At 44.8% G+C, this 13,644-nt stretch overlaps 1 protein-coding gene across 1 annotated transcript in view; it reads left to right on the forward strand.

Moving 5' to 3' along the window:
- The window catches only part of LOC109913044 (collagen alpha-1(XVI) chain-like), a 137,453-nt gene extending 125,137 nt beyond the window's left edge, over nt 1–12,316 (forward strand). Inside the window, exons 31-36 of the mRNA XM_048612964.1 lie at nt 954–989; nt 4,045–4,098; nt 4,941–5,009; nt 8,154–8,207; nt 10,257–10,283; nt 12,194–12,316. Coding sequence (XP_048468921.1) covers nt 954–989; nt 4,045–4,098; nt 4,941–5,009; nt 8,154–8,207; nt 10,257–10,283; nt 12,194–12,316 — 363 coding nt within the window. The remainder of the gene's footprint in view (nt 1–953; nt 990–4,044; nt 4,099–4,940; nt 5,010–8,153; nt 8,208–10,256; nt 10,284–12,193) is intronic.
- The last annotated feature ends 1,328 nt before the right edge of the window (nt 12,317–13,644 follow it).

Raw genomic sequence — 13,644 nt, forward strand, 5'->3', positions numbered from 1 at the left:
AGCCAATGCCTGACATTGAGCACAAGGGTACTGTCAATAGTGGAGTTTGTTGCAGGGACTATAAGCAATGCCTTCAGTTTCCCAGTATTCAAATTGAAGATATTTCCACTCATCCTATACTTGATGTTAGGGAAGCAGTCCAATGACTGAGGGGGAGAAAAACACTGCGGATTCTGGAAATCCAAATCAATCAAAGAGAATGCAGGAGAAACTCAGCAGATTTGGCAGCATCAACGAAGGGAGAAACACAGTTAACATTTCGAGTCCAGTCCGACTCTCCTTCAGGAAATAATCGAGGCAGAGTTTAGGAATCGAGAGTTGATGGTGGGGTAGAGTTGGGTGACATCAGCATCTATGTGCTTTCAGACAATTGCACCTTGTAGGTGAGAAATGGGAGGGGACCAAGTGTTGATCATTGGAGTTAACGGTGTGGGAGCAAGAGGAGGAACCACATATCAATTGTGGCTGTAGCTGTGGCCCTCTCATCCAGCCAACTCCATGCTGGTGTGACGGTGAGGATTAATGATTAGCCTCTGGTCTGTTGCTTGGTGACAGTCTCTAATCATATGTCATGCTCTAACACAGCATGCGGCCTGTCTACCATCAACAAACCCTGGCAACAAATCATTAACTATCCCCTGGTTGGATCAATAGTAAACTACATTGACTAGCGACAGCATTCTGTCTCGTTACACCTCCCAGTCTGTCTCTGCAAGACCTGGAAAGATTCTGCTCTGTGTTTCTCTCTCATCTCATTCCATCCTGCTGTAACTTTCATTCTCCATTCCACCCCTCTCTCCCTCTTTTCTTCTTTCTGTCCTCTCTCTCTCTATCAGTCGGGGTCACATTCAGTCAGATTTTATGAATTCTGTAAGTTTTGGATAGAGGTAATCACACTGGTTCAGGAAAAATACCTTCCAAAAGTAATTAAGTTTGACCTTGTTTATTTTTAGGGAAAGGATGGCATGATGGGAAAGCCAGGAAATCCGGTGAGTAAACCCTTGGAATGTTTCATCAGCATCCATAGTTGGAGTATAGGCTGATGCTCTTGGACCGGGGAGAGTGAATTGTGATCCTTATCTTATTATCTGTTGAAAGACTATCTCATCTGTGCCAGAGAAACTCCGACACTTAAACGCTTCGAGGGTTCAGACTTATGTAGAATGTATAATATTATTGATGAAGGTGTAGTTTTAGAAAACTCTCAAAGTGATCTTATTGAAGCAAGTTTCAAAATCAGAAGGATATGAACATCACATGAGAACCAGCTGAATGATATCATGCAGGACCATCAGTGATAATCCATTTCCATTCATTTTATAAATGTTCCACAGACGCTGAATCGTTTCAATCCAATTCATGTTTGACCATTTAAACCACAGGACTACTGACCTGTTCCAGACAGCCCCCCATTTTAATTTAAACTATTGGTTTAACATTCATGAAACCCATAAATTTGAATGGTACACACAGTCCCCAGCTGTGACTCTCAATCTTTATTTGAACCCACTGGGAAAAATAAACAGATCTTCACTCAGCACTTGTGTTTAACACAGCCAAGATATTAAAGGCTTACGTGTTCCCAGAACAATGTTCAAGACTCCCAGCCCCTGTTCCCACCTGGAGCACTAACCAGATCCCCAGGAGAAAGATGTAACTTGTGATATGTTGGTCACATGGCAAGTAACAACAGATAGGTAAACCTTTCTTATACCTCTCTGTACATGTGCAACACACCAAAGAAGCACAGAAGAAATGCTTCAATGATGTGCTCAAAGCCTAACATGAAGATGTTCAACATTGAGATGAACTACTGGGAGGCCATTACCCCAGACCCAACAAAAGCCAGGCACAGCCTGTGTGAGGGATCCCAGCAATTTGAGACCCAACAATGATGAAATGACAAGGAAAAGTGAGAAGGTGAAACAAAATGCTGCGGTTCGAACAAACAGCATGTGAACAGAGATCCCCCTTGACAACAAAATGTCCTATTATGCCATAAAGTCTGAAGATCCTGATTGAGTTCATCAGACATCTTTGGATGCTGGTCTTGCTAATATGCAAGTTTTAAAATTTTAAAAATAAATACGCAGAGCTCTGGTTAGATGACAGTTAGAGTTACTGGAGGTTTCAGTGGGATTTCTGAGCATGTGACCTCACAGATTAGCTTGACCTTTGGGTGGTCAGTGGAGCAGATGTACCAGAACTATACACATGGTCAAAAGGTTCAGTTACAAGGAGGGCTTTCAAAACCATATTGTGTTCCCTGGAATTTCAAAATTTAGATGGTGACTTGATCAATGTGTTCAAGATGTTAAGATAGATGGAGAAAAACTACTTACACTGCATGTGGTGGCTCGGACTAGACAGTACAGTCTAAAAAATTAATCCCAAATCTTTTCGGGAAAACTTCTGTTGACAAGGAGCAATAAATTTTTCAAACTCACTTCCACAAAGGGTAACTGAAACTGATGATTGTTTTTGTGAAGCAAAGATAGTAAGGAAAATAAAGGGGAAAAGTAGAGCTGGGTTGCACATTGACTGCGATCTTATGAATGACTAAAAAGTTTCGGCAGAGACTCCATAGCCTCTGCCTGCTCCAGTGTTCCTGTCTGCGCTTTATCGCCAAGAAAAATACAGAAATGCAAGGTTGTAATATCAAAGAGCAGCCAGCTGGTGGTGATGCTGGGCTTTGGAAAGGTTTGGGTTCTTGCCCAGAGCTGGAAGTGTTTACACTGATACTTGCACAAGTTGCTTCACCGGGACTTGACCCTGAATTACAACCTCAATGTGGCATATCACTACGGAAGCTTCTGTACCATGGCATTCTGCATCCAAATTCCTAAGCCCAATCAAAACATTTTATCCAAGTACATTTTTATGTCTAATAATGATAAAAATATTACAAACATTCACAGAACATGGAAAGAAACACTGAGTTCTTTATAATACCTCAGTGCAGTCCCTCCTGGATTTTACAATCAAAGCAAAGGTCCTGGAGATAAATCTTCAGTTGCTGGAGCTTGCAAGGTTCAATGATTGGCAACCAGTATGGACTCACAATTGAAAAACACAGTTATTGTTCAGATAGTTCCAGTCTACCTGTATCCTCCTAAGAATGATTAATGGGGACTGGGAGTTTACTCTGTATTGAACCACATGATATTCCTGTCATGGGAGTGTTTGATGGGTGACTGTAGCAGGAGTTTTACTTTGTATCTAACTCTGTGCTGTGCCTGTCCTGGGAGTGTTTGATCAAGTCAATGTAGAAAGAGCTTTACTTTTAGTTTAATTTCAGTTCGAAAGAGAAGTGTGAGCCTTACTCTGTATCTGAACCCCTGCTGTCTCTGTCCTGGGAGTGTTTGATGGGGGCAATGTAGAAAGAGTTTAACTTTCATTTTAAAAGAGTAGGAAGAGCTTATCATTCAGTTTAAAAGAATTGAGAGAGGTTAACCTCCAGTCTGAAAGAGGAGAAGGAGCTTTACTGTACATCTTACCCTCTGCTTCATCTGTCCAGGGAGTGTTTGATGGGGATGGCAGGTTATATCTGACTAAATTGTTCTGTGTCATAAACAGAAATTGCTGGAGAAACTCTGGCAGCATCTATGAAGAAAAATCAGAGTTAATGTTTCGTGTCCAGTGACCCTTCAGTAGAGTTCTGAAGAAGAGCCATATTGGACTTTTGATGATCAGACACTGAGCGAGATTCCCCAAAATTGGATAGTAGGACAGACTTGAGTGGTTGAATGGCCTATTCCTGCCCCAATTTATTATGTGTGTTCATATAAATGTCCGCCCATAAACCGATTTAGCTATGTCTCAGTAATCCTGTCTTCAGTGCTTGGGTTTGGACGAAGACAATTGATGGGCTGGCAGTGAAGCAGTGCCAGTGTGTGCAGGGGGTACCAGGTTTGATATCTGTACCACCCACAATCTGCCTGCCTTACTGTGAGTACCATCAGCAGTGGGGCCTTTGGAAGACTACTCTCCAGCTTGCTCGTGCCCATTGCCATGTTTCTACCTGATGGTTGTGTTTCCCTGCAGGGTGCAGCAGGGATTCCAGGATTACCAGGAGCTGTTGGCCCAAAAGGTAACAAGGTGAGTGTTTCCCACTTGCTGTCCTGTTTCCATTCCTCCCTGTCAGCCTCATGTTTCATCACTTTTAACGTTGCCTTGATGTTCTTCATCATGTTACCGCAACCCCACTGGTCAAGCAGATACTCCCTCCTGGTGCAAATCAATTACCTCATGTTCGGGGATACTAATACAGACAGCAGCAATGGAATGGTTTCAATGGCTAGACCAGGTGAGGTACCAATGGCACTGCCCAGCAGGGGATCAGGGTAGGCCAGTTCCACCCTGTAAACCCACAGAGGACTGAGTCTGTCATTCTCCCCTCCTCCGCTTTCTGAAAGGCAAGTGAGGGCCTCAGAGACCAGGGAGAGTGACCCTGAGATACTGGACCAGTGACCCAAACAGCAAGAAATGAAATCCTGAGATGGCAGTTTTGAGAATTTGCATTCAACTTTAAGAATCTGGGAATATGAGGCTGGCATCTGTATAATATCCATGATGCTGTTGAATTGTTAGAACCCAACTCGTTTTGTAGTGGGTCTTACTTGGTCTGGCCAGTGTGTGACTCTAGTCTGGCACTAGTGTGGCTGACTCTTAACTGACCTCTGTGTATTCTACAAGACACACAGTTAACCACTAAAGGGAAGCAGCCAACGCAGCTGGCTCACTCATTCAAACTCCCAGCAATGATTCTTCATGAACAATTAAACTGACGGCTACAAGGTATCACCAATGGAAGTGTCCACGTGGGTTTTGGAGGTGAATTACCTAAAACCCAGAAAGCAACGTTACTTTGGAAGAAGAACAATAGGAAAACGTGAGCAATTCTTTAAAAATCAAAATTCTACCTTTATCTTGTGTTGTAGGGACAAGCTGGAGAACATGGGATCCCAGGTCACCCAGGAGCCCCTGGTGTGGGGCTACCTGGGACGCGGGTAAGTGTCATTAACTTCACCCTTTTCCCAGCATCATCAGCCATTTACCTGCCTCTCTAGTCCATGTCACAAAGCTCCACGATTAAAAGATAGAGAATGTTGAATTCTCTCCACAAGGCAGCCTTTAGTAATATGGTGAAATTTAGTGGGAAAATTACCTGAACAAATAAACCTCTAACTCTGGAAAATCCAGCCCAACATCCACAGATCCCTAGGGATTACTGGATGGGAAGATAGGCTGATCAAGAAGCTAATTATTGGCCAAGGGCTGGAGTATAAGAGCAGAGAGGTTATGCCAGTTAGGCTGCAGTAGACATACCACTTACAGTCCCCACATTATAAGAAGAATGTGATGACACAAGGGGCAGCCTTAGACTACAGAAGGATATAGACGGGCTGGTCAGATGAGCTGAACAATGGCAAATGGAATTCAATCTGGGTAAATGTAAGATGTTGGGCAGGACAGACAAGGAAGTGGAATACATGATGAACAGTAGGACCCTGGAAAGCACCGAGGATCAGAGGGACCTTGGTTTGCATGTACACCAGTCCCCTACAGTATCAGGACAGGTGGTTAAAGTGGCTAAGAAAGCACATGGTATACAGGTTTCTGAAGAAGGGGTTAGGCCTGAAATGTCAGCTTTCCTGCTCCTCTGATGCTGCTTGACCTGCTGTGTTCATCCAGCTCTACATCTTGTTATCTCACATGGTATACTTGCCTTTATTAACTGAGGCATAGAGTTTGACAGCAGGAAGATTATGTTAGAACTGTATAAAATACTGATTCAGACGCAGCTAGACTATTGTGTATTGTTCTGGAATCCACATTATAGGAGAGATGCAATAACACTCGAGATTTACCAGGATATTGCCTGGGCTGGAGAGTTTTAGTTACGAAGAGAGACTGGGATTGTTTTCCTTCGAGCAGAGGAGATCGAGAGGGGACATGATTGCAATGTATAAAATTAAGAGGGGCATAGATAGGGTAGAAACTTTTCCCCTTGATAGAGGGATGAATGACTGGGGGCATCAATTGAAGGTAAGGGACAGAAGTTTTAGAGGAGATGTGAGGAAAGCTTTTTCACCCAGAGCATGATGGGAATCTGGAACTCACTGCCTGTAAGGGTGGTAGAGGCAGAAACCCTCATAACATTTAAGAAGTGTTTGGATGTGCATTTATGATGCCAAAGTATACAAGATATGGAAGTGCCGGTGTTGGACTGGGGTGGACAAGGTCAGAAACCACATGACACCAGGTTATAGTCCAACAGGTTTTTTGGAAAACACTAGCTTTTGGAGCTCTGCTCCTTCCTCAGGTGTAGTGTGGAAGAGGAGGTATACTGACAATTTGGATCGATATGTCTCCTCTTCCACACCACGCCTGAGGAAGGAGCAGAGCTCTGAAAGCAGAAGTATGTAAGGCTATAGGCCAAGTGCTCAAAAATGGGATTAGAATAGTGAGGTGGTTGCATTTGACAGGTGCAGTGTTGATGGGATGAAGAACCTTTTTTAGTGCTGTAGATCTCTAAGACCCTGTGACTCTAAGAGAAGGTACGGGAAAGATTCACGAGGATTTTGCAAGTCTGGGGAATTTTAATGATGAGGGAAGATTGGACTGGCTGGTGTTGTTTCTCTTGGAATGAGGCTTGAGGGCAGATTTAATTGAGGTGTGTAAAATGATGAGGGGCCAGAATGGAGCAGATAGTGGGGACCTCTTTCCATTAGAAGAGAGTTAAAGGAATTGGTAGAAGGTTAGAGGTTAGTTGAGGAGTAGACCAGAGATGATAGAGCACTGGACCTCACGGCCTGAAGGGCTGATAAAATGCCGATGTTCTCCCTACGTTTAAAATAAAAACATGTGGATGGCTATGTGTCGTGTCGTAACAGACAGGACTGCAGAGGATCACATTTTCCCATTGGCTCCAAGACCCTGACATAGAATCACAAAATTGTTACAACACAGGAGGAAGCCTTTAAGCCCATTGTATCTCCACTGGCTGTCTGACCATTTTGACTTAGTGTTAAACTCCTGCTTTATCCCATAATCCTGGACATTATTTCTATTTAAATAAACATCCAGTGCCCTCTGGAATACCTCAGTTGAACCTGCCCCACCACATTCCGGACCAGAACTACTCACTGTGTGAGAAGGTTATTTCTCACTTCGTACCCTTTGGCAAAACTGCACCCTCTAGCTCTCAATCTATTTATGAACGGAAACAGTTTCTCCCTATTCATTCTGTCCAAACACTAGATGATCTTGAAAACCTCTATCAAATCTCCCTTAAACTTTCTCCTCTCCCAGAAAGCAGTTCCGACTTCTCCAATATACCCACATGACAGAAATCCCTGGAACCATTCTTGGAAACCTCTTCTGTATTGTCTCCCATGTATTCATCTCCTTCCCATAGTGTGATGCCCAGAACTGGACACAGTACTCCAGCTGAGGTCTAAGCAATGTCCTATGCAGGATCACTACAACCTCCCTGATTTTGTACTCTGCGCTGCCACTTACATGCCCAGGACTGAATGGTGCTCTTGAGCCCATCTTGTTGGAAATGAAACTGGCACGGGGATGTTCCTGGGAATGATCACCTTGAAGCCCCGAGCCCAGGAGGCTCAGCAGCCCATTGGAGGAGACCCACTGGAGAACATGAAAGTTCCTCAAAATGGAGGCATTCCAGGAGACTAATAATAAAAGATTGAAGAGTAGGCAGGAATGTGTGTTGCAGCATTGGGCCCTTTGATACTCACAGCCTTCTCTCTCTTGGGGGAGGGACCCTCCAGCTCAGAGTGAAAGCCCTGCTTCAAGATCTTCACCATGGAAGATGGCTTAGGGTTGGGCTGGGATGTCACTAGCCCAATGCTAGCAAGGGTGGAAATTCGCTCCTCTTCAGGGGCCTGAAGACTCCTTTGGGCTTCCTGGCTCCATTCAGCAGCCTGGCCTTGGAAATCCACCTTGGTTGTGGGACTGCACATTGGAGTCATCCCAATGCAGCTCCCCACTATTGTTCCAGGCCCCTTCACCCTAGCACCCCTGGGTGAGAGAAAGAAGTCACCCCTTTGAATCATCATATGGTGAATTGTCACCAATAGGAAGGTCTCTTGGCATCCAGGAATCTGACTGCTGTTTCTACTTTCCAGGGAAAACAGGGAGAAACCGGAGATACTGGGTTACCAGGGAGACGAGGCCTGCCAGTAAGTGTGTTAAATCTATTACTGCATTTCACTGCATTTACTTATACTGTGGTAGCCTAGTTCTTCAGCTCTGACTGTCTGGAAACAGACATGATGCATGAGGGAAGGGTATGGAGCTGAAGGATCTGACATGATTGTATTGAGTTGGAGAGCAGACTCAAAGGGCTGAGTGGCCTACTGCTGCGTCTGGTTTCTATGTTTCTATGTCTGGTGTACATATACTGTCTGACAGACACCAGTTCAGCACAGGATTGTGTTACACAAGTGTAAACAAAAGAGGGTGTGAATGATAGAGTGAACCATCAATGGGACATGGGAGGCCATATCCAGTCAAAGATAGTAAGTTACATCATTTCAATCCAGAATAGTTCTGTTGTGAACTTATTGCAAATGTTCCTGGAGACATCATCAGGATCTTTCACCGGGAATCAAGAATGGCCCAGGCAGTGACCTTTACTGAATCTGTAACAATTAGCAGATTAATATTGACAGAATTCTAAATTTCAAATCGTTTTCATTGTTCTGGATTTCATCAATTAGCAGATGATTGGTTGCTCTCTGAACTCTCTGAATTACTGCATTCACTTTTCAGGTACATTTGAAATCACAGACCGCTTTTGTTTAAGCATTTAGAAGATGACAATTTTAGCCATTTAAATGGCTTGTTAAGGCTACACGTTAAAAGCCTGGTAATCTGAATGCCCATTTTATTACATGGGTAAAATCTCTCCAACAGCAGCTGGTAGAATTTAAATTCACTTCATTAAATCTGGAACTGAAAGCTAGACTCTGTGATGATGACCATGGAAGAATCATTATCTGGTTCAGGCAAGGCAATCATTTTGTTTATTCATGGGATGTGGGCATGGCTGGCTGGGTCAGCATTTATTGGCCTTAAGACGATGATGATGAGCTGCCTTCTTGGAACCATTTAAAGTGCAACCTACCATCCTTACTCAGTCTGGCCTACTTGTGACTTCAGATCCACAGCAGTACAGTTGATGTGTAACTGCCCTCTGCAATAGGCTCACAAACCAGCCCACTTAAGGGCAGTTAGGAATGTGCAACAAATGCTGGCCTCACCAGTGACACCCACAGACCCCCAAACACTATTTTAAAAAAATACACTGAAGACGATGGTCTGCAAAGGTTGACGTGTTGGGCAGGGAGTGGCAAGAATTTCGGTTTGAGTTGAATGGAAATGGAAAGTCACCTGACCAATGTTCCGGGATTACATCAAACACAGTTAGTACTTCAGGGTCCCCAATATTGGGGGATCGTTGGAAACCATCCCTGATAAAGCTAGCGTGCAGTGCCAGGCATAACATAGTGTGGAGCTGGAGGAACACGGCAGGCCAGCCAGCATCAGGGGAACAGGAAAGTTGATGTTTGAGGTTGGGACCCTTCTTCAGAAAATCCCGACCCGAAACGTTAACTTTCCTGCTCCTTTGATGGCCTGCTGTGTTCATCCAGCTCTACACCTTGTTATCTCAGATTCTCCAGCATCTGCAGTTCCTACTATCTCTGAATCAAGAGTAAGGGGTAACCTGATCAAGATGGTTAACTTAGTTAAAGGATTAGAAGGAAACTATTTCCCCTGGGGGGGGGGAGTCCAGAGCAAGGAGTTACAATCTCAAAATTGGATACTGGCTGTTCAGGGGTGAAATCCGAAAGTGCTTCTCCACAACAGGCACAGGAGCAATCTGGAACATTCTCCTGAAGAACATTGTGCATGCATGGGGGCACTCAGAGCTTACAGGACTGAGCTGGCTAGAAGTTTAATGAGGGGTCTGGAGTGAAGACAAATTAATGAAGTTGAGGTGCAGAGCAGTCATCGTCAATTCAAACATCAGAGGAGCTCCAAGGTGAATTCTGATGTCCTTCTGCCCAGCATTTGGAGGCATTTGTCTGTTTAATTAAAAGATGATTGCCGTGGACAGTGAAATGTCCCACTCACAATAAGTATCTATTTATCACAGTCAAGTGTTCTCTGCTTTGGAACTCTCCCATCGGCTGAGCTAACTTCTTTCATGTTTTATTTGTTTCCAGGGTGTGCCAGGAACTAAAGGTGAAAAGGTAAGCCTGTGTGAATGAGAATGTCAGGCTAAGGGAGAGCCAGCACTTTGCGGGTAATATGGTTGTTTAATACAGGTCAGTTCACTAGAAGCTCTGTTTTGGCACTGTGTCTCCCTCCATTGACATTGACTATCCCACCAGCCCTTGGATCACTACATGGAGTAGAATGTTGTGTAGAGTGTGGACCATTCAGCCCCCTTGCATCTGTCTCCCTTCTGTCCCCAGCTCCACACTGTCAAACCATCTGGAGGCCATTCAGCCCCATTGCTCAGATTTCCTACACTTCAATGGGGTGTTGGGATCCTGAATTTGATGTAGCTCCAGCTGGAACTATAAATGGGTCCTGAGTCCGTGCATCAGCCCAGCACAACCCCATCCCCTACCCGGCCCCCCAACTCCCCACCAGAGCAAGTTTATGTGAGGCAGTCTCCCAACTGGCACCTCTGTGTTCACTGACTTTGTAAGGACAGTGAGTGGACCAGGTAAGTGGGAGTGGGAGGTCCCATAGCAGTGTCCAAATGGTGAAGGAAGAAACATTGAGACTAACTCAAACTGAAGGCACTTGCCCAGGGCTACAATGCTGAGTAAGAGGACGGCGTGGTGGGAGGAATCTCTGGGTGGAGGCTCAAGCCACCCAGGAGAGGGACTGGGGTTACTCACTGGGCCTCAGTGAGCAGTGCAGATGCCCAGTACTGTCAGACAGCCATACTCCAGTAAGAATATGCTCCGTACTGCGTGGATCCCAAAAGGGCCCATAACGCACCAAGTTAAATGGCCATTAACTGAGGCCTTGATTAGCTTCTGTGAAGCCCCCGACAGTATCAGGCAGCAGTTCTGATGGGACTTGCCATTCCTTACCCGTGACCACACCCTTCTCCAGTCTTTGGGGCTGTTTGCTGGTCATCTCGACAGCAGCAACAAATACAGGGAGCCATGTACATTGTCAGTCTGTTTATTCACCCTCCAGTCTGTACACGGTGGCAGCACTGAGTCTGCCTGGGACAGAGACTGAAAGAGGTGGGCTGTTGCCAGGCAGGTGCAGGGAAGGAGGTGTACACAAGCGAGGGGGTGGGGGAGGGGGTAGGCACACAGGGTGTTTCAGTCAGCAAGGGAGGCACAGATGGAGGGTGTGTGTGTGTGAGAGAGAGAGAGAATACGTTTGTGAATGGAGAAGGGAATGGGGAAGAATAAATGGAAGAGGGAGAGAGTAGAGTCATACGTGACTGGGCAAAAAGAGAGTGTGCCAGACACAAACCCACCCTTAGCCTCCTGCTCAAGCTTCCTCCCCAGAAACCTACCAACAAAGCAGGTTGGAGCATGAGGAAAACCCCAGACTGAAAGACAACTCATTCTGACATCTATTTTCATGTGAATCTGTCAGGGCCAGCACATGGAGCAAATTGAGATCAACTAAACTGTTTAGCTCAGCCCTGTTTCCATCCCATTCCCTGCTGGTCATGACTCCAACCAGAGGCTCCTTCTATCACTTGACCTGTTTCTTAGTTTAAAAAGAGGAATTGATTAGTTAGCTCACCTGATTGCTACCTTTCAGTTTTTATTTAAATTTCCGATTAATTTATCAATTTATTCCTATAGAATTGTTTTTTTCTGAAATTCATGTTTACTGTTGTGCCAAATAACCTTAACTTTTTGAAATTTAGTCACCAGCCCCATGAGATAGAAATCAAAATGTAGATGCCTCTTGCAAAAGTGTTGGAATAATCTGGTTTGGACAGAGATTTACTCTGTACCCGACCCCATGCTGTCCCTGTCCTGGGAGTGTCTGATGGAGACAGTTTACAGATGGCACTCACTGTAATATTTACTGTTGCTCCTGTCCTGTTGTCACTGTGCTGTGTTTTAAGATAATGATGTGATCAGTCGCTGAACCTTGACCTTCTGCTGCACAGGGAGCAGCTGCTGAACAGTGCATCTGTATGAATGGACAGCCAATCCCAGGAGGAGATGGGCGATATCCTGGAGATTCTGTGAGTGTCTACAAATTAACAAGGAGTTGTATAGAGCGTACATGATGTCCTGCAACCATGTATACATCATAAATTCTAGTGTACAAGTCATTGCCTGTTTTCGGATGCTGAAGTTAGGCTTATACTCAGTGTACAAATCAGTGTGAACACTGAGCATCACTGCCATTTTCCAATTAATAAATGCATGTCATTCTCAACCATCACAGAAATACGTGTTTGAGGTGACACTCAGCTTCTGAGTCATGGGTTCAAGCAAGGTGATACAGGATGTTGCCACAACAGTGTACAGAGGATTAAGACACCCCCACACAGAGCTGATCACTCATGGCAACCAATAAATTAAATGATTTACACATTGCAGAATGGCGACTCCCGCACCAACACCGGCAGTTCACATTTTGTATGCTTGTTGGATACAGAGATGTCTGGTCTTTTTTTTGAAGGATTTATCAAGGCTTCAAATGAATGTTTGGTATTGGTGTAACTGCGAGGGAGGTCACTGAGCAAGGGAGCTGAATAATTCTCCAGGATCACCTCCAGCAGGTGGCAATGGTGAGGGGCAGCAACCCAATGGGCTCTCATTAGAAAAGAATGTGATAATCTGAGGTGGAGGGAGGGCCAATACAAAGGAATTCCTTAAGCCGATGTAAGTTGTGTAAATAGTTCTTTGTTTATTTTTAGTTCCTCTTCTCATTTGTGTTGACCTAATGCTAGCGTGTCCATGTGCTCAAATCTCCTGTTCCATAGGGATGCTGCCCAAAATGGGATTGGTTATGTAACTCAGCTGGAGTCTGCAGAGTTTCCCAGGTGTGACAAACCTAATCGGACCAATTACCTTGCATTGATTTCAGCAGAAAGCAAACCCGAGGATGTATGTGAGGCGAGAATAAACCTCCTTGCAGAGGTTGCCACACCTCTCACCCAGCCTCTGATGGGATTGTGCATCCTACAGGCTCTTGGCCTTCAATTTTGTCCATCTCTCCTAGCACCACAAGCCCCCTCCTGATAATTTAACTCCTCACTGCAGATACGACCCAGCAGAAGACAGACCAGGAGGAGATAGAGTGGCAGGGAGAGATTGGGAAAGAGTAGGGAAGGGCAGAGTTTGACTTCCCTCCTTTAGATATTTGGGCCCAGGGCTCAGTAAATTACTTTCACAGTTGACAAAAACCACACAGGTCAGCAGAAACTCTAATTCCACACAGAAGTCTGACATTTTGAATGGTGACATTCTGTGTTTTGTTGGGCACTAGTCTAAGAGACTTTCAGCAAATACTGCTGTAACGTTCTGTACAAGATTGTTGTTAGTGGCCAGTTGCTATGTTGATCTGAGATAACAAGGTGTAGAGCTGGATGAACACAGCAGGCCAAGC

This window comes from Rhincodon typus, chromosome 27 (genome assembly GCF_021869965.1).
Source record: "Rhincodon typus isolate 14 chromosome 27, sRhiTyp1.1, whole genome shotgun sequence".
Classification (NCBI taxonomy): Eukaryota; Metazoa; Chordata; class Chondrichthyes; order Orectolobiformes; family Rhincodontidae; genus Rhincodon; species Rhincodon typus.